The 26678-nt window shown below is 41.3% G+C and overlaps 1 protein-coding gene across 2 annotated transcripts in view; it reads left to right on the top strand.

The window, feature by feature from the left end:
* EPM2A (EPM2A glucan phosphatase, laforin) overlaps positions 1–20600 on the top strand; it is a 106189-nt gene extending 85589 nt beyond the window's left edge. For both annotated transcript variants that reach the window (XM_082669069.1, XM_082669070.1), the window contains exons 3-4: positions 9948–10189; positions 18212–20600. In XM_082669069.1, the coding sequence (XP_082525195.1) occupies positions 9948–10189; positions 18212–18489 (520 nt within the window). In that variant the 3' untranslated portion in view covers positions 18490–20600. The remainder of the gene's footprint in view (positions 1–9947; positions 10190–18211) is intronic.
* Positions 20601–26678: the final 6078 nt, after the last annotated feature.

The raw sequence follows: 26678 nt of genomic DNA, 5'->3' as shown, positions 1-26678 counted from the left end.
AAAGACAAATACCATATGATATCACTTATATTTGGAATCTAAAATATGAGACAAATGAACTTATCTACAAAACAGAAATGACACAGATATAGAGAACAGACTTGTGGTTGCCAAGGGGGAGGGGGAGTGGATGAGGGATGAGGGAGGAGTTTGGGGTTAGCAGATGCAAGCTAGTATATATAGAATGGATAAATAATAAGGTCCTACTGTACAGCACAGGGAGCTATATTCAATGATAAACCATAATGGAAAAGAATATAAAAAAGAATGTATGTATATGCATAACTGAATCACTTTGCTGTATGGCATAAATTAACACAACATTGTAAATCAACTATACTTCAATTAAAAGAAAAATAATGTCACCTTTTCAGGAAGGAACTACCTGATTGTTTTACTTGAATTCTGATTCCTCTGTGTTTCTCTATTTTAACTCCCTGTTTAAGTCCTCAATAGCACATGACAAATTAATTTATAAATTTTATACATTTTGGATATTTATTCATTTACTGTCTTCCTCAAAGAAAGTAGGCTCCAATAAGGGCATACCTTGACTGTCTTGCTCACCACCGATTGTTGAGTACCTGGCAAAAAGCAGGCATCATTACACTTTTCTTGAATAGAAAGGATGACTGTAGAATAAATATAAAAATTTCACATGCTTAATTTTTTATTACTTCCTTGGTCTTCTGTGGTTCCTAATTCATTATGCAAGTGATTAATTTTGAAGAAATCCTTTCAAGTTCATTATGTGAAGAAATATTAAACATGACATTTTACTCTTTCAAGGAATGCTCAGCATTGGAAACAAAATTAACATGCCAAGAGGGTATTTTAATGGAACATTTTGTTGAAATTTGTATCAAGGGAACCAATTGAGGCTGCTAGCCTAGTTATTTGTCTTAGTCTGTGGTACCTTGTGATTGACTTTAAGAAAGTGAAGTGTGCTAGTTGCCATATTTACCAGTACAATCTGTCAATATGGCATATAAACCAAATTTCAGGCCAACACATATGCAAAACTAAGAAGACCAAACTCTATGGGACTAAGAGTCTGAAGAAATCATGAGTCTGAGAGACTGTGCTCTTATACATTTCAGGTAATTCTCCAATGAGGCGCATTCCCTGAAAGCCAAGCAAAGGGGCCCAAGACTCTACTGTATTTATCAAAACTATTGATAGATACCTCAGGACTTTAGAACTGAGTTATTAGAGCAAGAAAAAAGACAAATAGCCCAGCCAGGGGCCTGATGGTCTCTTCCTCTACATTGGAGGTACTCAGGTGATGGATTGAAGGACCCGAGTAAAGGAAGGAGTGTGGGTAGTATTGTGTATAAAGAACAATTTGGCACCACAATCAAACGTTAGTTGCATTTTTAGAATTCCAAACGTCAGGATGAAAGGTGAAAAATATCTATTCAAATGCTTAACTTTAAGTGCACCTGATATATGGATATTTGAAGAGTCTGGATAATTGTATATATTTTAAGTCTGAATTTTACACCTTATATTCATTTCCTGGGGCTGCCATAAAAAAGTGCCACCAACCAGATGGCTTAAACAGCAGAAATTCATTGTCTCACAGTTCCGGATGCTAAAAGTATGGGATCGATGTGTCTGTAGGGTTGATTTGTTCTGAGGGCTGTGAGGAAAGGATCTGCCTCTTTCCTTGCATTGGAGATTGACATCTTATTCCTTTTATCTTCACATCATCTTCTCTCCATATGTGTCTGTGTCCAAATTTTCCCTTCTTATAAGGACACCATTCCTATTGAATTAGCCTACACTAGTGGCTTCATTTTAACTTGATTATCTCTGTAGAGAACCTTCTCTGAATAAAGTTACATTTTAAGGGATTAGGACTTCAACACAGGAATTTTGGGGAAATGCAATTCAACCCATAACAGACCTTCATAATTAATTTACTTAAATGGCATTTTATAATATAGAAAATAAAAGAACATGTCAAAAATATTTGCTTTATGTGGCCAAAAACTACACAGCACATCCAAAAAATCTAAGAAACTAACTGCACTTATAAAAATTCACATATGCTCTATATAGACTATAGTCTATGACCTATAAGCAAACTATAATAAAACTTTTTAATTGGGACTTCCCTGGTGGTCCAGTGGTAAAGAATCCACCTTATAATGCAGGGGACGCAGGTTTGATCCCTGGTCTGGGGACTAATATCCCACATGCCGCAGGTCAACTAAGCCCGCATGCCACAACTACTGAGCTCGCACACCTCGACTAGCGAGCCCGCGTGCTGCAAACTACGGAGCCCACGCGCTCTGGAACCCATGCATCACAATTAGAGAGAGAAAACCCAGACGCCACAGCTAGAGAGAAGCCCACACGCCACAATGAAGAGCCTGCATGCCACAATGAAAGATCCCGCATGCTGCAACTAAGACCTGATGCAGCCAAAAAAATAAATAAATCTTTAAAAAAATATACGAAAACTTTTTTATTGAGGAAGTTAATTAGCATCATTCTTTAAATTGGAATTTGTCTTTGAGCAGTTATTCAGCCTTAACTGGAGTCTGTTATAAGCACCCTTTTGGGGTAGAAATTTGGCATTAATAACTTAACACCTGACACCGGAGAACACATTTTCAGTGGAAGGAGCTATATGTGCTAATGAAGCTTGGAGCTTACTAGAGGTTGATTTTAATGTTTCTCTTGCTTTCTCCCTAATGAGATCTAAATTACGGCACTAATAGACTTATTTTCTTCACCTATTATTTAAAAGCCAGATCACATTTTAATTGCACATCGAATTGCCCATAAAATAATAAATAAGGTAAAATGCAGCACAATTATCCATCTTAAGAAATGTGCTAATCTCTTTTTGTTCCTGAATTCTTAGCTGGATTTTGTGAAGGACCTCAGCAAAATCCATTTTCTCTGTCTTTGAAATGGTGCTGTGTTTGTATGGCTAAGAAGAGGGTGCTACGATTCAAGAGTTGTGGTCTCTTGGTGTGATAAGAAATAAACAAAAGCCTATGTTCATACATTGATCCCACCATTCCTGTGGTTTTCCTAATTTTTTTCCTGTGGACAAAAAATAATGCTAATTTTCACCTTCAGGAAAAGGTTATTCTGCCATTTCTTGTGGCCATTAAGGATGGAACCTGCGATGTGGAGTCTATTCAGCTTTCTCCTTTCCTGATATCTCTTGTCTTTTCCACGCTCCCTCCTCCTGTCCGTACCCTGTGATGTTTTTGAAAAGTGCTTGGGTGCTCATTCTGCTTGATGTACTCATTACTGCCAGTGAGGCCTCCTTTGACTGACAGCTGAGATGGAGCAAGTGAGTTCTGATTCATATGCTTCAGTAGCTGTTGTACCGTAGGTCCTAGCCTGACAAATGAAGCAATTGGTGTAGTATTGCGATGTGATTACCTGGAACCACAAATCCAGATTCACTCAAATGAATGAAACTGATTTTGATTTGCAATCCAAGAAAGTAAGTTTCCAGAATGTCAGCCATCTATTTCTTTCCCCTGGTCTTTGGCCAAGTTGTGATATGACTAGGATGGATTTTATTTAAATTCAATCTTGTTGAATCATAGTGGCAATAGTCAAAACCCAAGTGAATAATTTTTTTCTACAATAATACATTCTTAGTGGATATAACTGTGTTAAGTATTTGGCATGACTCAGAAAGAGATTTAGTTTTGATGTTTTGGAAGATAATATGCATTAAACATAAGGACACATGTTCTCACAACTACTCTCTTATAACAGAGTTTCCCATTCCTCACTCTCTGTCTAGGAATCAGTTGCAGTCTTGAAACTATTTTTGGAGAAAGTAAGGGCTTCACTTTGTATGTCCATGTGTAGAGCTGAGCAAGTCCACCTCCTCTCATCTCCATATTTTTCACCGCTACTAAAAGGTATTGAGATCTATATACTCAGCTCCTTCTGGATGTTTATTGGGATCTGCTAGGCTAGTGGTTCTGGAATCTAGCTACATATGTAATATATGTAATATGGTTAATTTCTAAAAAAAATAAAGTAAGAATCAATTCACAGAATCTGAGGCCTCCCTTTAGAGCCACTTTATGAGTATCTCTGGGGTAGATCCTGGTAATAGAAGTTTTTATAAAAGCACTGCATGTGACTTGAATGCAAAGCCAGATCTGGGAACTTCTGTTCTGCATTGACTGAGTGGCAATGCCCATTTGGTACAGTGGTTTCTCTTTGACCTTTCCAAATAATCTATAGTGGAGCTGCGAGAAATCTCTGCTGTAATTCATGATTGATAGTGAGTTATTCATAAAATAGTTCTCTGGAAGTTTTATGATGTCATTTACAATATAATTTTAAGCTCTGCTTCTTTTTTTTGTTTGCGGTACACAGGCCTCTCACTGTTGTGGCCTCTCCCGTTGCGGAGCACAGGCTCCGGATGTGCAGGCTCAGTGGCCATGGCTCATGGGCCCAGCCGCTCTGCGGCATGTGGAATCTTCCCGGACCGGGGCACGAACCCATGTCCCCTGCATCGGGAGGCGGACTTTCAACCACTGCGCCACCAGGGAAGCCCTAAGCTCTGCTTTTTATTCTGTTATTGTATCTTTGAAGTTTGGTATGTCTTGCATTAAAACTACCTTTACAGAAGATTTTTTATTCCCTAAATCTTATATTTCAACAAATTTCTTCTCACCTTTACAAAAAAATCCTGATTTAAAAAATCATTTAAAGTATCATTGACACCAAAAGAAGATTAAAACTAAGATGAGATCAGTAAAAATTGATTTTTAATGGTGTCAAATCATTCTCTTTTGAATGAAGTAAAAGTTTAATTACTGTTTAGAAAGGACATCATGCATCTTATTACTGTAGTGTATCGTGTAACTAGAAATGTATCACCTACTATTAGAGACAACAAACTGAAATAGGATGCATATAAAGGGCACTTTAGCTGTCTAAGTAGAATCTATTGATCTGTGTGTTTCCAACAAGTCCAGTATTTTGTCTCTATATCCCATGTAATGGTTCAGTATAATTTACTTTACAACTTCAATTCTCTATCCTTCACTACACTGCTTGTTTTCAGAATTTATCTTTAGTTATCCACCTCCTAGTTTCAGAACATCTTACTCTAAAAAAATCAGGAATTATTTTATATTAATTTCTTGAACATGTACTCTGACTTCTAGCATTGTTAGAGGAAGAATTAATTATGTTAAGTGAAAGTTGGAAGTATCTGGTATAGAAACTGGTGTTATTTGTGTGTGAGTATGTGTGGGTGTGTATTTCAAGGGCTTATTTCCATTAGAAACTTGATGTGGGAAATATATATGTTAGGGTACCAACTCTGGGCCTATTTATCTTTGATTTGTTCTGAGTTTCTTAAGGTTACTGGCTAGTTTAAATGCATTTGAAGGCCAGGGCTGAATGAGATGATAAAATAACACCTTTTTATTTAGCAACACAATGTGATCTATATATTGAGTCTGGTTTTGGATTCTGATTTCTTATTTTATAGGGTCAAATGTCCTGATTTACCCTTTATATCTCTCTATGAGCTACTCTTTGGTATATATGCAAATCTTGCATGCCAGCCACTTTGTTTTGGCATTTATTTACTAGTTGAATACTAAGTGCTCCCACTCAAAGAGTACAGTACTCAAGAGAACTCTGGATAACATTTGGAATTTAGCTTACCTGTCATGAATATTCATTCTAATATGTAACCAGTCCACTTCAAGATTTGGACAGTAAAAGTACACTGTTGTTCAGAAGGTTGTATAACTGAGGTGTCCACTTCCTTCTTCTTCCAGCTGAGTGTTCTCAACTACGCTCAGTTAAACCCCAAAGTATAGGTAAAGCAGCCCAACACTATTACCTACTAGGCATCCAGCAGGTTGCTGCAGGAGGAATCTTTATGGAATAATGGAAGGAAGGATGGAACATCTACACAGGGGAAGGTTCCTACTCTCACTGAACAGCCAGAGTGTAGGGGCAACGACCCAGGGGATGTGAAGTTTCCATTCCTGCAAAGACCAAATACTCAGCTAACAGTGTCCTGGCCAAGCGTAGCTCTGGGAATACTCTAAATGTGTCCCTGCTGGTGGTCTTTCTCTCAGTTCACTGGGCCCAATGGGGTGTCTGAGAATTCTTTGGAGTCAGAAATAAAGTTTAAAAAAAAACTTTGGATCCTGTGCCCTTCTTCACAGCACCTGGGTTTCTCTTTGTTTGAAATTGTATCCTTTTATTGCTTCCATAATAATCCTTAATATCCACAAGGAAATTCCTAGTAACCTATTATACTTAGAACCCAAGCGGCAATAAAAATTGGTTTATCCTCTCTTGGAGAGTAAGTAGGGTTCAAGCTTTAGAAAGATGATGCTTGCTCTTGTAAGATATTTTCATTGAGGATGAATAATACCCACATTTGAGGATTAGTCAGTTGGCTTCTTAATGTTAACATCCACAGTGACAACAACAACAACCAAAGGAGAATAACTAGCTGGATTTCATATTATAAAATAGGGTGAATAGTCTATGCTGTGCCGCATTCAAATGAAGGATATATAGGACAATGAAAAATTATATAAATAGTCATTTCAATATCAAATAAATTACTAAAATAGGTAAATTATAATAACTAGACATAAACTCCACTGGTATTTATTGTGTATCCACTAGTGTCAGACTTGTTCAAATACATTACTTAATTGTATTTACTCCTTACAAAATTCCTGTGAATTAGTTATTTTGAGATCCATTTTAAAGATGAGCACACCAAAGGCTCAGAGATGATAAGTAGGTTGGCCTAAGGTCAGACAGTTATTACCAAGTGCTTTTAAAAATACTGTGCTAAAATTGGTATTTGAACCTAGTTTTTCTAGCTTGTGTTTAGTGCCCTTTCCATTATGCCACACTTAACATGTTATCCTGCTGTTCAGCTATCTAATATTAGGCTTTTGCTTCATTCTCTGTATCTCTCTTCATATACACACATACATGCATACTTACATATTTCCAAATATGACATGGAATCATATTATCATCAGAATATTGTAGCTGATGAGCCACAAACTCTGTGTCAGGTATGTTGGTCTTACTCCAGCTCCACATTCCTTTTCTTCCTACAAAAAGTAAAGAGTTCTAGTCCACTTTTATTCCCCTAAATGAAGGTTTCCTAATCTCCACTTTATTGACATTTTGGAGAAGATAATTCTTTGTTGTGGGGCTGTCCAGTGCATTGCAGGATGCTTAGCAACATCTCTGGTCTCAATCTACTAGACGTCAGTAGCACCACCCAGTGTGACAATCAAAAATGTCTCCATAATCACTGTCAGATATCCTTCGGGAAGCAAAACTGTTCCCAATTGAGAATGACTGCTCTAAACTTAAAATGAAAGTAACTAAATAAAAGCGTAGTCCCTCTGCTCTGTTTCTTCCCTGCCTATTAGAGACTTTAAGCAATTAGCTTATTTAGGCTTTATATTAGTCAGAACAAGTCAAGTTAGGCTGTGGTAACAAACAATGCCAGAATTGGCTTAACACAATGAGCTGTTAGCTCTCCGGGCTGCTGTCCTCCCTGAGTTAGGTTACCATCCAGGTGACTTCAGTTCCTAGAAGCTCAGCTCCACATGTTCCTTCATACTCATCGCAGCAGGGAAAGAGGGAGTGGAAGGTCACGCATAAGGTCTTAAGTATGTCCCTCTGAAGTCACACTGGTCACTTCAGCTTACGTTTTATCGACAAAAGCAAGTCATGTGGCCATATCTAACTTTGAGGTGGAGAGGAAGTTCAGTCCTCCATGCTTGAAAGGGGATACCTGGGAACACTGGTGAGCATCCGTGATGCCCGCCACCGTCATCTAAGGACTATTGTCTGAACGCCCTGTAATGAACCTAGTAAGGTTCTAGGTTACATGAATCAAGTAAGGTTTGAAACAGATTATTCACCTATTAGTTCTGGAGAGAATGTACTCATGTGAAATAATCAGAACAAGACAACATATACCATATGCAACAGATTATAATAACATGTGTTCAATTTATATATTAATTTGGAAAATATTTACATTTTTAAGATACTTACATTTTAGGATTTTAAGTCTTGCAACTAAAGAGCATGGTATATCTTTTGGGTTCTGGGACCTAATTCCAATGTACGGGGTAGGGAGTGTTCTCACATATCCAAGCAATTCTCCAGAGACCAGCTTGGTGTCCTGCAGTTCAATGCAATTCTGACACTACCTACCTACAGACAGCATCAGATTCCACAGGTTAAGGGTTCAGTCACACAAGACCCAGCCCCCAACCTGCCTTCAGAAGCCAGTCGCAAACCCAGGTTGTTACCCGTGTTTCTGACTGGCTACGGATTGGAGATTCCCCATACCTCTCCTTAGACTCGAGTTTCATTAATTTTCTAGAGCAGCTCACAGAACTCAGGTAAACATTTTACTTCCTAGATCACCAGTTTATTATAAAAGGATGTAACTCAGGGACAGTCAGATATAAGAGACACCTAGGTGAAGCATGGGGAAAAGGGCAGGGCCCTCTCTCAGTTCCATGTGTTCACCAACCTGGAGGCTCCGCAAACCCTGTTCTTTTGGGTTTTTATGGAGGCTTCATTTCATAGGCATGGGTAATAAAATCATTGGCCAAAGGTGACTGATTCAACCTCCAGCCCCTCTTCCCTCCCAGGAGGTCAGGGGGTGGGATGAAAATTCCAACTCTCTAATCACAAGGTTGGTACCCCCTGGCAACTAGCCTCCATGCTTGGGTGTATTCCAAAAGTTACCTCATTAACAAAAGACAACGTTACAGCTCTCATCACTTAGGAAATTTCAATGGTTTTAGGAGCTCTGTGCCGGAAATGGTTATGAAGAGCAAATATATATTTCTTATTATAAATCACAATATCACAGTATGTCTCTCTATTTATTCGTTGTTGTTTTCGTAATGTCCTCTAATAAAATTTTATAGTGCTTTCTCGTTAAAGGTATTCCTAGATGTTTTATAATTTTGTTTTTTGTTTGTTTGTTTGTTTTGTTTTTTGTTTTGTTTTTGCGGTACGCAGGCCTCTCACTGTTGTGGCCTCTCCCGTTGCGGAGCACAGGCTCCGGACGCGCAGGCTCAGCGGCCATGGCTTACGGGCCCAGCCGCTCCGCAGCATGTGGGATCCTCCAGACCGGGGCACGAACCCATGTTGCCTGCATTGGCAGGCGGACTCTCAACCACTGCCCTACCAGGGAAGCCCTTGTTGTTATTTTTGAATGAAATTTTCCCTGGTCCTCCTATTCTATTTCTACCTGGCTATGGTAGTACAGAGAATGGTTGCTTGATTTTTTATATTTTTCTTCATCCAGATATCTTAATACTTTTAATATTTTTCATAGCTTTTGTAGTTTAATCTCTTTTTCAGAGTTACATTTCCTCTTCTTACATTGTAGCATTAGGTGAATCATACAATGTTGTTACTAATGGAAATCATCTTTACTTTAATTTTATTTAAAAGAAGATTGTTGATTATTAGTTTCTGTTAATCTCATGCTATTCAAAATTTTTGTATAGAGTTTTAAACAGGAATGAATGCTGAATTTTAGCACATATTTTCCAGAATTAATCATAGGTGTTTTACATTTAATTTGTTAGTATTTGAAATATGTTGATGGATTTCCTAATATTGAACCACATATACATTCCTGGAATAGGTATAACTTGGTGGACGTACTTTAATATATTGCTAGATTTGGTTTGCTAATGCTTATTTCCTGGCGTTCTAGTTAATTGAATCATTTGTTTCCCCCAAAACACCGCCACCAGTATTTCAGTCTTTTGTTAATAATATTGGTTCTCATATTCTTAATACAGCTTTTCCTGTTCCAGCTTTAAAGGTTAATTGCCTTTTAACACTACATGTTTTATGCAGCTCCTATAACACCAACAATAGTAATAGTTGACTCCATGTGTTCTTATTAGAATTCTACCAAATATCTGGCTGGGTAGCTGCCCTCGCCAAGTGGAACATGTAACCATCAAACTGAAGCATGAACTGGGGATTACGGCTGTAATGAACTTCCAGACAGAATGGGATATTGTACAGAATTCCTCAGGCTGTAACCGCTACCCAGAACCCATGACTCCTGACACTATGATTAAGCTGTATAAGGAAGAAGGCCTGGCCTACATCTGGATGCCGACACCGGATATGAGCACTGAAGGTAAGCATGAGAAGGAGCTTTCTGGCTCCTCGTTGAATGTGTTTCAAAGAAGCCCTTGCTGGTTTTTCGCCTGTCTGTCTGTCTATCTGTCTGCCTATCTACCTACCTACCTTGCTGTCTATAATTGAATGACTTAAATGTGAGTGACAGATATGGAATAAATATAAGGTTTTTGGTTTAATATATTTAATATGTATATCTTTTGACACCTTGGCTTAGATTCTGTTTAACATGGGTCCTTCGATTTATTTATTCATTAAACATGTATTTACTGTGTATCAACTATGTGTGGGGCTCTAGGCTGGTGGTTGGGAATATAACAGTGAGGAAAAGCAGGCACAACTCCTGTCCTCATGGAACTTCTAGTTCTATAGGGCAGACAAGCGTTAATCAAATGACTACAAATAGAGTTGTAAAGCTATGATGAGTTTTTGGTTAGAAAGATACATAGATATTGCTGTGAGAGCCTAGGCAGGCAAATCAGACCTAGGAAGAAGGGCCAGAGAAGGATTTCTCGGGTGTGTTTGAGCTGAGATCTGAAGCGGGAGTTGGCACGGGTGAGGTGGGAAAGAGGCTTCCAGGCAGAGGGAGCAGCTTGGGAAGAATCCCCGTTGCAGGAGAGCACAGAGTGTTGGAGGAACTGAAAGAAGGCCAGTTTGGCTGCAGGGCTGGGAAGGAGGGAACAGAGTCTTCTTGCAGGATTTGGGGCACAATAAAAACTTTAGATGCTATCCTAAAGCAGTGAGAAGCAGTTGAAAGGGTGGGAGGCTGGGAGATGTCAAGTTAACTTTTTTTTTCCCCTCTAAAAGTGCCCTTCATTTGCAGTGTAGAGAATGTCGGAGTGGGCCCCAGCTGATCTGGGGACGCCAGTTAGGAGACGACTGCAGTAGGTAAGGCGAGAGATAACGAGGGAGAACGCAGCTCGGGGCAGGGTGGCAATAGTGACGCTTCATTTACTGCACAAACACTGGCTGAGCATGTCTTTGTGAAGAGGGAAGTAGGGTGTGACATGGCTGCTGCCAGGGAAACAGAGATAAATAGGCACACTTTTTTTTTTTTTTTTTTTGGCTGTGTTGGGTCTTCATTGCTGCACACGGGCTTTCTCTAGTTGCGGCGAGCGGTGGCTACTCTTCGTTGCGGCACGCGGGCTTCTCATTGCGGTGGCTTCTCTTGTTGCAGAGCACAGGCTCTAGGCGCCCGGGCTTCAATAGTTGTGGCACGTGGTCTCAGTAGTTGTGGCTCATGGGCTTAGCTGCTCTGCGGCATGTGGGATCTTCCCGGACCAGGGCTCAAACCCTTGTCTCCTGCAGTGGCAGGCGTATTCTTAACCACTGCGCCACCAAGGAAGCCCAAGGCACACTTTTGATCTCATGGTAAGAGGCAGTAAGGCAAGTTCAAAACTAATTATAGTAGAAAGAAGAATGTGATGAGAGAGATGAGCCCTGCGCACTAGGAGGGTTATAGCGTGGGAGGAGCTCTTTTACGGTAGAGCGCAGGGAGGCTACATGAGTATCCTGGGATTTGAGGTGGGCGTGGCAGGTCCAGTTAGAGGGAGAAAGAGCATGCCAGGTGGAAGAAACAACCAAGGCCCAGAGGCATGGTATTTTAGAGGAACGATCTGTATTTCAGCCTGGCTGTGGAGGAGAGTTCTTGTTTGTAGAAAGGAGTGGAGCCAAAAGAACAAGTTACACGAATCATATCAACCAGATGTCAGCAGGGGGCAGCAGAGAGCTATGGACTGGTGCAGGCTGAGGGAGTTTGGTGAACTGCTATTCTGGGGGAAAGAAGGAAGACAGTGATGGCCAGGGAGGAAGCGTCTCTATCATCAGCCCTCTTCCCCGCAAAGTACATTATGTATCAAACACTCTTCTCAGTAATTTCATACATTAACTCATTTAATTCTCAAGACAAGAGTCCAGGCAGATGTTGCAGTTATCTGCATTTTGCAGAGGAAGAGAATGAGGTACAAAAAAGTTAAGTAACCTGGCCTATGTCACATAGCAGAGACACAGCCTGGATTTCAACCCAGGCAGTCAGGCTCAGAATATTGCTCCTGACACCATATGATGAAGCTTCTCTACATGCTCACGTGGACTCTTCATGCACTTTCTGCAGACCACCACCCGCACTTTCAGTCTGTCACGTACATCGTCAGCTGGAGTTAGACAAAGTCACGAGTTTCCAGGGAGGTAGCTTGTCACCCCAGAGTGTCCCAGGACCTTGGCCATCTTGGCTCTTAATGAATCTTTATGGTCCTCCTGTCCGGGCTAGACCCCTTTGTGGGTCTGTCTGAACTGAACTGTCACTGGGGATGTATAATTTTTCTTCCTGAAGGAGGAGATAGTTTGGTTACTCTTCTTGGTAATTAATGCCGATCCAAAGGAGCTTGATTCAGCTGCAAGAGCTCTGTCTTTTTTCAAGGAATTAAAAAAAAAAAAAAAAAACCCACCTTATTTGCACAGAAGAGCCCTGGTCGAATCTAGGTCATATTTGCCCTGTCCAGTTTGTTTCTCTGGTTTCAAAATGGAGAAGGTCGTTAGGACAGTGTGCCTGTAGCTTCTTGGGAGTGTTTTGATTTTGGCTTCTTTGGTTGTCATCTTAGAGCATTGTTATCCTGTTGGAGTAGGATGTGAGACGAGGCTCAGAGAAGCTGAGATGAATATAGCCTGCTCCACCCCGTGCACTGATTCTCCAAAACCCTGCTGACTGATAGGCAATTTGCTTGATAGTTTGGGAATATACAGAAGCCTGATGGAAAATTCTACCTCCAAAGACCCACTGTAATGGTATTAAAACCTTTGTCGGGGGTGGGGGGGGGGTGGGGGGTTACAGAGTCACCAGGACCCAGTCATACAACGGAGCGTCTTCCACCCTGAGGCGCTTTGGAAACATGAAATGGCCCCAGAATGAAAGCTCCCACTTGAAAAAGGCCAAACTCCAAGACTAAATAAAGGGTTTCTTTGGTTCAGCATAACCTGGGGGAGTCATCAAAGAGTTAACGACACTCCTGAGTACCGAGGAACTTCTGACCAATAGATCAATCTCTGTGGCTCACAGCATTAGCACCATGAACACACAGATTAATTCAGCTGAATATTTTTAGAACTCTAGAGAAAAATCCATCTGGAAGTGTTTTGAGCCGCAGCATAATGCTGTCAGATAAAGTCTGAGAAAGAAGACAGTCTGTTAGGCCTGACTGTCACCACTGGTTGTCACAGACCTGGTACAGTCAACTGTGCCATCGATTCTTTCTCTTGTAGTTTTTGTCCTGTGCAGTGGGACTGGGGCTGTTGAGGTTTTTTCTTTTCTTTTTATTTTATTTTATTTTGATTTGTGTCTTTCACCTGAGGAACAAAAAGCTCCCAAATCTAGCACTCACCTGAAAACATAAAATCTGTTCATTAAAAGTCAGCTTTCCTTCACACGGGAAGTACTCAGATTGGGTTTTGACCTCTGTAAGCGCAGTGCGGTTTATAACAAATGGTTTACCCTTGTCTCCCAAATGGGTTAACGTGCTCCCCAGAGCCACCCATCTGTGGTCACAGTCTTAGTTCTTCCTCTGACTCAGCACGCTAAATTCAGTGCTGCCACGAGGCGGAGACACTGGCCTTGGAGCCTCACCGCCCGGGCTTGAGCCTTACCACCATTGTGTGATACGGGCAGGCTTGTTCCTGCACTTGGAAAATGGGGAAGAATAATTGCAGACTTACACGGTTATAACAATAGAATAAAATAATGGATATGAACGTGCTTTCAAAATTCCAAAGTTGGGACTATAATATTAGTGCCAAGTTCTTCAGTTTCTACCAAAGGGCGTTACAGATAACATAGACCTTATCAATATTAAGGAAAAGAAGATATGCTCAAATAAAATAGTAATATATTCAGCCATAAATCTGCCTCTGGATTAAGAAAGGAAAGACGTGTGTGTGTGTGTGTCTCTGTGTGTGTGTGTGTGTGTGTGTGTGTGTGTGTGTTGGAAGGCTGAAAGTTGTGCCAGGAATGATTTCTTTCAGGGTCAGACTTAGGTCAACCTCAGATATCTTAAGGGACCCCCCACTCCCACTTATTTCAGGCCCCCCCATGCCTCAGGCTGCCCCACCATGCCCTTGTCCCCTTTCTCACCTGTGCTTGCTTGCTCATTGCATGTTTTCAGGTAGCTATTAATCATTCCAGAGTTGGATTAGCCTGGAGGAGATGTGGACCAGAAATTTAGATAAGAGGGGTCTCGGACTGTCTCAGATCAAATCGGTATTAATGGGATTTTTTACATTGTTTTAATTCATGTATTTAATGAGTGTTTATTGAGCATCTGTGGAGAGTCAAGGCCTGTTTTAAATTCCAAAGTAAGAATCACAGATGGTAGAGTGTTTTGTTGGACCTGCACAGGCTTTAAAATTTTCAACTTAGTTGCCAACGCTTAAAATTTGGAATATTTCACATTAAAAAATCAGTGGTTCTCTTTTGCCTTGGGGTGTTATTGTTTTTAAAAATGGAAACATTTTATCAAATTAAATTCTATATGGAGCCTAAATATATGAAACATAAAAATTAGGGGATCTGGTTGACGCTGGCTTTACTGTGTGAGCCCTGACCCTGGGGACCGTCTTGTGATTCCTTGGTGGGTTACGTATTAGCTCAGCCTCCCTAGGATGGGTTTTCAAGCAGAAGGACGTGCGCCTGTAGGGCACAGATGGCCCCTCTAGGGTAGGGGCAGAGGTGCTGAATCCCACGGAGGGTGTTACTGTCCCACAGGAGTGAGAGCCGCAGCATGACCAAGTAAGTGGGGGGGGCAGGGACTGACTGAAAATTCAGATTGACAGCATAGTGGCTAGCAAGTGCCACTGACCAGGTAGGTTAGGGAAGGACAGTAGTACAGAGGATAAAACCAGAGGCTTTAGAATCTGGATGGCTGGGTTGGAGGTGGCCATTAGGGAATAACCTTGGGCAAATCTCAGATATAACTGAGGATAATAATAGTACCAACCTCATAGCTGTTGAGAGGTAGCCATAAAGGAGCTATTGCACACAGAGTGCTTAGATCAGCACTTGGCAGGTAGAAAAGGCTTAGTACGTGTTAGCTGTCATCAATCAAAACAGGGTCAAAGTAAAGGAGGGCTCCAGCTGAAGCCAGGCTGAGAAGGGTGGGCCCCCTAGACTGACTGCTTCTCCGGTGCTCCTTTTTACTCTTTATTCATTCTTTATGTTATTTAAATAATTGTTTGACAGTTCTTAAGTGGGACGGCCGAGTGATTCTAGGAGAAGACCACTGGTGGGTGAGACCTGTGTTTAAACTGGGAGCCTGCTGGAGTTTCCACGTGGCAGCTGACAATTACATTCCAGGATTATGTGTCTGAGCTCACTGAACCTTAAACTAACACAAATCCCTTTTCAACTTCTAAGCTGTGTACATACCTGTTGAAGAATCTTTTACAGATAAAAAGGAGAGGGGGAGATACTAGGTCATTTCGGCCATTTGGTGCAGACCCTTCCTTGGGGAACCTCTGGCCAGAGTGAAGGTCAGCGGAAGGGATCCTGATGGGTCCATATAGACGTGGCCGGGGCAGGCTGGCTCCACGGATGCTGCAAGAGCTGAGCATTGACTCTGGGACTCTGCAGCAGCTCCTCCTGCAAATGTCCACTGTGGTTTACTTGTGTATTTGGCATTTGATGAAAACCCATATTAAAAATGTTTATGTTTATTTCCTGGCAATGAACATGGTAACTGGAGAGGCAGCCGTAACAGGGAACTTGAAAAGGGATGCCAGCTGTGGCAGAAGCAGGAGTGACCCAAGCTTCCCAGATCCGTCACTGGTAGTTCCCTTCCTGGACAACATCACTTAAAGTAAACCTCTAACATGCCCTCAGCGGAACAAAAGCTGTGCCTTGAACAGGCCTCACCCTCATCAGCAGGGCCACTCAAACAGACCTTGGAGGTTTTGCCGCCTCTGATCCCCCAACTCAAATGGTGGACCAAATAAACAGTCCTTTCCCTGAGACATACAGCGAGACACCTCTCTGGTACCTATGGTGTCTTCTGCCTTGTTACATCTCCGGAGATACTTACTGCCTCTAGGAGAGGGCCATGGGTAACTGACTGAACGGCAGGCCCACCTAGCTCTAACCTCAGATCACCCCGCAGCCAAGCGCAGAAGCATAGATCAATTAAAGTTTATGGCTCAGTTTGGACTCTGAGAAATCAGTCAAGGCTTGGAGCTGGTGTGTCTCCAATTCAGATGCCTTCAAGGACAAGGCAGGGAACATGAAAGTGTGGCAACAGGTACTGGCAAGAGATGGAGCTTCAGGAACTTCAAAGTGTGCTCTGCCTCAAGCATTCCTGTTAAAAGCATCTCTAAACTGCCGCGTGGGGCCTTCAGATCCCTTAGTCAGAGGCAGCAGCAGAGCACCAGGAGAAACTAGAATATTATCTGGCTTCCATATAGAGCTCCCGCTCTGATCCCAGAGCAGGCTGAGCCTGAAGCTAAGTGCTAGCCCCCTCCCACCCGCTGCGCCAGCAGGGAGGTGACTTCAGGCCACAGTGGGATTTTGGTAACTTTCTCCTTCTAAGGTGGTGATGCCTGATTGCAATGTGTTGTGTTGGTCCCTACAAGGCATTTTAAAAAAGGACATCTAAGGAAAGTCTAAACTTACTTGAGCAGCTCTCATGGGAGAATTCCAGGCCTCATGAAACCATTTGAGGGAGGGGTTTTTCCCACCTCTGCCGTCATCCAACGGGATGGCAATGTGAGGGCTGGACAGGGCATTCTCTGTGGCCCTCGGAAGATCACCCCAGGACTGTGGTGTCTCCATGTGGTTGAGGACTAGAGCAGCTGGAGAATGTGAGGTCATAACACAGAGTTTTCATCCAGGACTCTGTATAGTTTCCCTCTTTAATCGCTTCTTGAAGCAATTTATAATGACCATCCTCCACTCTCCAAAATAATCCACTAAATTCATTTTGCTCTGAGAATCTGTGAGCAGAAGAAACTCCAGGCATCCAGGAGTTTGCTGGTTTTAGGGGGCTCTCTGTCCCTAGGATGATGAAAAGGGCCTGAGTCCAACGAGCCTCAGCAGAGCATTGTATATCCTGTCTCAGTGTGACGAGGGGAAGACATTGGATCCTCTAATCATCAAAATAGTAGCCATAGAGCAGCAACACCTATAATCATAATTGCACAGTAAAGGAGAAATTGAATCAGTTTTTTTGTTTGTTTGGTTTGGTTTTATTTACGGTACGCGGGCCTCTCACTGTTGTGGCCTCTCCCGTTGTGGAGCACAGGCTCTGGACGCGCAGGCTCAGCGGCCATGGCTCAAGGGCCCAGCCGCTCCGCGGCATGTGGGATCCTCCCAGACCGGGGCACGAACCCGTGTCCCCTGCATCGGCAGGCGGACTCTCAACCACTGCGCCACCAGGGAAGCCCTGAATCCATTTTAATACACACTGCATCGTGAGGGAATGCATGAATGACTGGCTATCCCACATGTATCAGTTAATAAGTTAGCCATTTCATTGGACAAATTAAAATTAGCCTATGTTGAAAGAGTCAGATTGACTCCTTTAACCAATATGGACTGACTCTGTTTTGGATTTACCTGGAAGATCCTTTTGGATTAAAGGAAATTCAGGTGACAGGACCTGTGAGCTTCTCTTTGAAATCCTTTAAACCTCTGCCCAATCTGTACAGACCATTCTGATGAATGTAAAAATCCATTCTTCTGAGGATAGGCGGTAGTGAAATTATCTTTGAAGGGAGATTTGCACGGATGCAGACGTCCTTCAAAGGAAAATCAAGTGAAGATTCAGAGCTGACCTATTGCCTCTGGCTGCTCTTTCCACTTTATAACTAGCAGGTTTTGGTATTGTCTCACCTTTTCTTTCAAAACAAAGGAGTGAAGCAAGCTCCGACATCCCCGCCTCTCCCGGCAGAACACTGTGATTTCTCCGTGCGCTGGAGGAGTGACTGTTAGCGGCAACACGGGGTTCACTTCTCACTGGTCTGTGCTGTGCTCTCTCAATCCCAGGCCGCGTCCAGATGCTGCCACAGGCGGTGTGTCTCCTCCACGCGCTGCTTGAGAACGGACACACCGTGTACGTGCACTGCAACGCCGGGGTGGGCCGCTCCACCGCCGCCATCTGCGGCTGGCTCCAGTACGTGCTGGGCTGGAATCGCAGGAAGGTGCAGTACTTCCTCGTGGCCAAAAGGCCGGCTGTGTACATTGATGAAGACGCCTTGGCCCGGGCAGAGGAGGACTTTTATCAGAAATTTGGGAAGGTCCGGTCTTCTATATGCGATGTATAGGTGATGGATCTGCCTCCCCTCCCTCCTGGTTTCCTGACGAAGCCTGGAGTGATGCTTGTAAATGACCTAGAAACCAAGAATCTCCCTCAACTGCAAAGACGAGTCTCGGCTTCTCCCCTGACCTGCCTTCTTTAGTCTGGCATTGACTTTTGGTTACGCTCTGGTTGAGCTGTATCTTTTTTGGAATATTTTACAAAAGAAGCTGTAATTGACACACAAGAAAAGTCCACAAGCAGCTGGACTGTGCAGTGTGGTTCTGGCATCAGACAGAAAGTGAATGGGTGCAGTTCCGTGCCTGCAGGCGGCGCGGCCCCTGCAGCATGGTGGCTGCCTTGCGGTACTGTGAATGCACGACTGCCCTTGCTTGTTGCGTTGTGACTCGGCTTGCGGAAGAAAAGGTTGGGAGTTACGTAGATGGCATCACTGTGTGTGTCCATGCACACACACACACACACACATGCACACACACACACACGTACATACACGCTCAGCTTTTCTGCTGAACTGAGATGGAATTATAAAGTAAAAGAGTTGGTCATTTGACCAAAGAAGGGAATAAGTGTGGGCGGGAGCCTAGGCTATGATAAAGTAAGAGCCTCATATGACCCAAAGTGATGACTTTCTAGACTTTTTTTTTTTTTTGCATTCTGCTTCATGGTTGTTAACATGTGTTCCAAGGCCTCGCCTTCCTTCTCTACCCACAGCCCTGTGTGACAGCCTCAGTAGCATTATTACCTCTATTTGTTTTAGCTGAGGCTCCGGAAGCAGAGGGAGCGTGCCCAAGGTCTCATGGCTGGTGAGGGACAAGCTGGAGTTTATCACCGGGTTTATTTGACTCAGTGCTTTTTCAACACAACCTGTGGTTTTGCCAGCACAAAGGTCAGTCTCTGTCAGAGGAAGGTCGATTTTTTTGCAGCAGTTTTTACAGTAAGAAATGGAACAGCGTTCTGATCAGTTGCCATAGAATTCAGGAAAGTAGTTATCCTAATCTAAACCATGGGGGCTGTCTCAAGGCCAGAGTGGCCTGAGCCATACATAGCTCACAAGAGGAGCTGTATTCCCAAAAGAGCCCCAAGTGCCAAAGTCCACAGACAATTGTTCCACAGTTTAGGAGGGATCCACAGTTTAGGAGTGATAACATAGGCGTTATCCCTCAGTTTAATACAAAACACAGTTACTGTGCCTCCAGACTATGCAACTCACTATCCTGGGTTCTATAGGAAATATAAAGATTAATAAGATGTTGTCTTCAAAAAGCTCATAGCCTAGAAAAAGCCCTGTGTTCAACCAGGTGCACTGCAGGGTTGAACTAGTAATGACTTGCTGGAATGCGGAAGGGGAAGTAACTTTTATTGGGTACTTCTCATGTGCTAGATGCTTTAAATCTTATTTAATGTAATCTTCACGGTACCTTATGAGGGAGATTTTATTTTCTCCATTATATAGATGAGGAAACTAAGACTCAGAGAGATTAAATCAACTGTCCTCTATCACATGGTGAATAAACAGATGAAATAAGATACAAAACTAGGTTTGTCTGACTCAAAGCCGATACTTTTTCTGTTAAACTAAAATGCTTATTTATTTTTCTCCTCCTCCTTTTCTTCCATAAACATTTATTGATAGATATGAGAGACTCTGATTTAGGAAGTATGAGGAAAAGCAGGACGGAAGGTAAGTCCCAGTGGAGTTCAGAGGAGGGAGAGGCATCTTATAACTGGGACTCAAAGGCGATGGCATTTAATTTGGGCAGAGAAGGCTAGACAGTACACGTGTATCCTACAGTTTTACAAAGTCAGATTTATAAGCCAGGATTAAGTAATGTGAAGTCTAGTCCTCTTGCTAAAAATAAGTAGAAATAACTATGGTATTCGAGTAACCCATAGTCATAATGTGTTATGTAAAATTTAATCTTAAAAATGGAATATTTCTAACTAATTACATAAATGTGTGTGTGTGAGAGTTTCTTGAATGTCTACGAAGTCCAGCTACGTAAGGGGTGGATTTTCCCCTTTTTTGCTTTGATAGACAAAATCAGTTTAGGGCTATTGAAAATGTTTTGGAAAAACTTCTCATCCCCAGTGAATGGAATGTCCAATGTATTTCAAAATCACCTGGAACTTTTGCTAAATAAAAGCATTAAAAATGACATCTGTGTACAGGATTTTTTTTAAATGTTGTTAGTTTAGTCTGAAATCCAGAAGAACAAACTGTGTTTCCTTATTTGTCAAAAGAGGCATTCGGCTGAGCTAAATTGTTTTTTCCTTATCGCTCTCATTAGCTGATCAAAACTGGCAGTTACAGGACAAAAGAAAGTCAAAGGTGAGGCCACCACAGAGAAGTGAGGATGGAAAGCTCAAGGGTGTGTCAGAGAAAATCAAAGCAGATGTTGTGCCATTAGCTGCTTGTCACTGGCATTAACAAAACTTTCCAGTCACAGATTTTTCAAAGAACAACATAAGATCTCACTCAGGGTAAAGAGATATCCCAATAAGTTTACTTTCTTTGAGACTTGAAACATTATCCTTCAATTATTTTGTGTGCTAATGTTAGGAAAAATTTAAGAAAAGAAACACTCTTTTGACCAACATTAAGGTGTGGGTGAAAACCACTTGGCTTGGCCTAAGAAATAATGATGAAAAAATGTGGTTAGGACTTTGGAACCTATAAAGAAGTAATGAAAGGAAACATTGAGGACGAGCTAGCTAGGAAATGAGAACTTCCACACATGAAAGAATACTGAATAGCTAAACGTAGTCAGTTTGATCAAAAGTTAAAACTGAAAGTATCTTTGGAGATAATCTGTTTAATTCCTTTATTTTATAGAGGAGCAAACTAAGTCTCAGAGACCTCAGATGGGTCTTCCTGCCGCAAAAAGCTTTAGTTGAGGGAGGTGGAAAGGGATGAGCTAGGTAGATAGGTCAGGAGATTTATTGCGGTATTGAGGGGTCATAGGAAAGTTCATGGGAGTGAGAGCAGACAGTATTGTTAGTGGGGAAGAGTTGGTGGGAAGATTAATGGAAACTAGAGTAAGTGGAAGAAAAGTGGCTAAAATGAGAAAAAGCAAAGGGCAGCGAAATTTCCAAAAGAAGAAAAAGCAGGTGGTTCCTTTCATAACGATACTATTGGGGGGATTGAAAAGGAAGATGTGCATGTAGAAACAGGCATTTAGGGTCAAGTTTGTGTTCCCAGGATAGAGGGTCATGCTAAGTATCCATCTATAATACTTCTCTTTGGGACTAGATCACAGTAGGAAAAGGGACCAGTTTGATGTAATGTGCTGACCAAATAGAGGGGAGGGATGCACAGAGGTTTATTACCTGCTGGGAAAAAGAGAAAATCTGATAGGAGATGGGACTAAGAATAAAATGGGAAGGACTGATGAATCTACCTCTCATTACAACAATAATAATGGCAATAATAATAAAGGGAAAAAGAAGAACAACAATAACAACTTTGTTCTTTCCTTCCCCAATTACTCCAGCACTCTTTCCCAACTCGTTTAATGGAAATATGCTTCCAGAGTCTCAGGTTCAAACCTCAGAGACATTCTTAACTCCATTCTTTCTTTCAAACATCACATTTAATCCATCAGGAAAACCTATCACCTCTCCTGTTAAAATATCTATAGCCTGACTATGTTTTACCTGTTCCCCCAAACCACCCTAGGTAGAGCCACCATGATCTCTAGACTGGACCTCAGAAACAGCCTCCTACCTGGTCTGCCTGTGTCTTGCCTTCCCTCTCCCTCTGCCTCTACTATTCTCATACAGTGGCCAGGGTGATCCTCTAAAAATGTATGTCAGATCATATCATTCCCATGTTCAAAACCTCCAGAGTCTTGCCATGTCGCTCAAAATAAAAGCCAAAGACCTCTAAGAACTTACACAACCTGGTCCCCTGTTATGTCTCTGACCTTACCTCCTACTGCTTTCCACCTCCCTCTGCTCTCCCCACACTGGCCTTCTTGCTCTTTGCCTATTCCAGGAAGGCTCCTATTTCAGGGCACTCGCACTTGCTCTTCTCTCTGCCTGGAATGGTCTTTTTCCAGGCGAGCACATGCCTCACTCCCATCCCTCCTCCAGGGATGCCTCTCTGGACCACCTTACTGAAAACTGCCGCACCCAATCCCAGACCTCCCTCTCCTCATTCTCTGCTTCATTTCTCTTCATGGAACTTACTACTGGCCAGTACATCACATAATCTGCTTATTTGTTTTATTCTCTACATCCTCTCACTACAAATGTAAAAATCATAAAGGCCAAAATTTGTATTTGTTTTATTTGGTGATGTACTTACAGCGCCTGTAATGGAACTTGGCATGTAGCTCAATGAGTCAAGGCCAAGAATAACTAGTAACTATTGAGAGCATATATGGTCCATGTACTTTTCTCCAAGTGCTTTACCTATACTTGGAAGCTTATTTAATCTTCCCAGCAAATCCTACGAGGTAAATATTATTATTATCCCTATTTGACAGATAAGAAAGCACAAAGAAAATGTGACCTTATTCTAAGGCAAATAGGACAGTTTCACTCCTGGTTTGGTGGAGAAGCGCCTATATGAATTCTGGGCACACCACATGTATTAGTTTGTTAGGGCCTTCATAAAAATGTACTACAAACTGAGTAGCTTAAACAACAGAAATGTACTCTTTTCAGTTCTGGAGGCTAGAAGTCCAAGATAATGTATCAGAGGGTTGGTTCCTTCTGAGGGAGAATCTGCTCCAGGCCTCTCACCTGGTTTCTGTGATTTGCTAGCAATCTTTGGCAGTCCTTGGTTTGTGGAAGCATCACCCCAACCTCTGCCTTCACCTCCACATGGTATTCTCCCTCTGTGTGTCTGTGTCCAAATTCCCCCTTCTTATGAGGACTGGTATAGTCACATTGGATTAGGGGCCCACCCTACTCCAGTATGACCTTGTCTTAACTAGTTACACTGCAGAGACCTTATTTCTGAATAAGGTCGTATTCTGAGGTGCTGGAGGTTAGGACTTCAACATATGAATTTTGGTGAGGATGCAGTTCAAACTATAACACTACAGAAAACAGCTTCCAGTAGACTATGGTGAACGAAAAACCAGGCAGGTTGGAGAAGAGTGGAAATGAGGAAGAAGGGATCAGAATGGACTGAGTTTCCTGTTTTTACCGGTTTAGCCTGATGTCAGGCCACAGTCACAGTAAAACACTTGACAGGAAACACTCTCCTTCTTGGTTCAGGAACCCAGAGTTGAGTAAAATTAAGTATTTCCCTGGTAATAGAGATGAGTTCAGGAAAAATATGTGACTTAACACGGGCCCCTGGGGGGCAAAGCATTTCTTGGGGCTTCTGGGTAAAGTTTTCTCCCTCTTGAGAAAGAACTACAGGAAGAGATGCTCTTTCTTCCTTTGGCGGTTGTTTTGTATAGATATGTGATCCAGACTAGTGGAACCATCTTCCTACCAGCCTGAGAATAACACAAAAGGAGAGAAAAGAGAAATGGTGAAGCTGGAGCTACTAGATAGGTTAACCTGAAGTCTTCCCAACTTCTTGACTTCAGTTGTGTGTGACGACTTATTTGTGTATAAACCAGAGAGTTGGGTTTTCTATTGCTTACAGCTGAAGGCATTGTATTTGGTTCATTACCGATATATAAGTTCTAGTTTTATGAAAAAAAATATTTTTGTCATAACTCGTGGCATTAAAATGTATTCTGATTTCTGATGTCACTTAAACGGCTTATGTTTTAGATTTGCTGCTACTGGGATATTGCCCGATAGCAGTGTTTTCACTACCGGGTTTCAGACGGTAGTTCTTAAAAGGAAGATGGAAGCTCTTAAATGATGATCTGCAAATGAAAATGTTACAGAGAAAAGTCGTTTGTGATGAATTTCTTAGACTTAGAACATTTTTCTATTTGTGATTTCCAGTTATTGTCCTTTGAGTAGTGGTTCTTACCTAGCTAACCGAAAGCCAACCCAAAATGAAAGATATTGAAAACTCACCATTTTTCTTGACAATAAATAAATATACTCCACAGAATTACACCTTCAGATAGTCTCCACGCCTTATGTGAGCCAGGTAATCTTAATATCTAGCCAAGTAGATGATGAAAAATTAAACGGACTTGGGCTGACTTGAAGTTTATCACTTCTTTTACCTACCTTTAGACATAAATTATACTGAGTATAAAGTTTTTTTTTTAAAGAAGAAAAGAAACAAAAGGAAAAAGTAGCATGTAAAGGAAGAAGCAGTAAAAATAATGGACTTTCACAAATGGAATCATTAGCCCCTTAATATATGAATTGGGTTTTCACATTTTAAAAGCAGAATTTTCAAGTAGGTAATTTAGATGAGGGAAACTTTAAAATATGATTCATATGACAATGTTCAGTGTTTCTAGTTGTATACTTACACTGTAAACTTGGACCAAGTTTTTAATCTAATAAAACTTATATTCAAAACCCTAACACAAAACACATTCAAAACTTTCCTTGGTTGAATTATTAGCGATTATTATTATGTGAGATCATTTAGAGTTTGGTAAAAATGTATTTGTGTGTTTCATATTATTAGTCTTCTACTGAGCAGCTCTTTTATTACCTTCTAAAGATGTCCCATTAGTCTAGTTTGTTTTTCTTTGATTCCTTAGCATTAATTTAGTGTCAACATAAAATATGTGGTTAGTTTACATGATAGTAGGCATGGACTAGCTCTGGGCTCCTGTAGCTAGAGGATATAGAATATCTAAGAATATGTCCAATGGGGGAAAAGCTTTAAGCTCAAATATGATCTGGAAGTTATCATTTGGCCCAAAGGACAGAAACCCAAGAAGAAAATCCAGAGACAGCTGAAAGAATAGCCGGAGGCAGACAGAAAATGTTGGGCCATTCAAGTAACAGGCAGGATGAATTCCTGTACTATAGTTGTATCAGGCATTATACCAATATTACTAAAGGAGTACTACTTAGCATTCAGTGGATAAGAATGAACTATAAATAATTAGTATTAAATGATCTGGCCTAAAATCAAAGTGGTATGGATTACAAAAAAATTCAGAAGAAACTGGACAGTGAAAGAGTAAAGAGCTGGACCTAGCACAGAACAGAACAGATAATTGTCATTGTCACACCTATCAAGGCTTTCATCAATTTCTAGTGAGAGAAAACTCAGAACTCACTGAATAAAATTTAGTTTGCTGTATATAATTATTTAAGAAATTGGAATATATTTTTCATTTAATAGAGATCCTTATTGTTGCTTTCTTAAAGTTAAATGACAAATCCAAAGATGGATTTATGGTCCAGATAATTGCAGTGAAGATTTTGTACCAACTGTGGACAAACAAGATAAGTATCCTCCATTTCTTATAGAATGGTATTCAAAGTTTACGTCTGCCCAGCACCTCACGTGCTTCGGGGACTTAAGCCATTTCTGTTTATTATGATTACTGATATATTTGAACTTGTTTCTATTGTTTAGTTTTTATTTTAAAATCTTTCTGCTTTTTCTATGCCTTATTTTCACCTTTCTTGCTTTTAGTTTTGACTTTAATTATTTCCTCTTCCTTAAAGGAAAGAACATTAATGTTGACCTACAGCCACTTGTGTTTATCCCTCCTTCCTGTTGACATTATTACAATTATAATTGTTTTAGATATACTTTCTTTTTTCCTTTTTATATTCCTCTTTTTTAATTGTTAGGGAGGGCAAAGCAAATGTTGGTGAGGACGTACTCTTTATCGCCAGACTTATATTACCACCCCATCTCATTTTTGCCTTTCTATATCTCCCAACTTCCATTATATTTGAGAACTTTAAGCTCAGTGAGTCTCAAGGTTCCAATGAGCACATTATTGCCCATCTTCCTGCAGTACGACACCTCCTCATTCGGTGATGAAATGTCTTATCTGCTGGTCATCCTTCTTAACTTTTCTATTCATTGTTGCAGGTGGATTTCTATCCTCAAATTTTATGTTGTAATTTCCATTCAGATATCTGGAGGGATAGCATGTTTGCCATTTTAAATCAGAATTTTCTCAATCATCATCTATACCAGTGACACCCAAATCGCAATTCTAAAGCTCTTTCTTGAGTGCCAGGCCCATATATCACTTTTTTTTTCTGAACATTTTTATTTGGACATCTCCCAGGATAGCTTTCAAATTCAACATGCCACAAAACGAAGTTTTCTTTCTTTTGCTGAACTTC

Source organism: Grampus griseus (genome assembly GCF_964374135.1).
Source record: "Grampus griseus genome assembly, chromosome: 13".
NCBI lineage: Eukaryota > Metazoa > Chordata > Mammalia > Artiodactyla > Delphinidae > Grampus > Grampus griseus.
The sequence above is the reverse complement of the archived record's forward strand: the minus strand, read 5'-3'. Positions and strand labels throughout refer to the sequence as shown.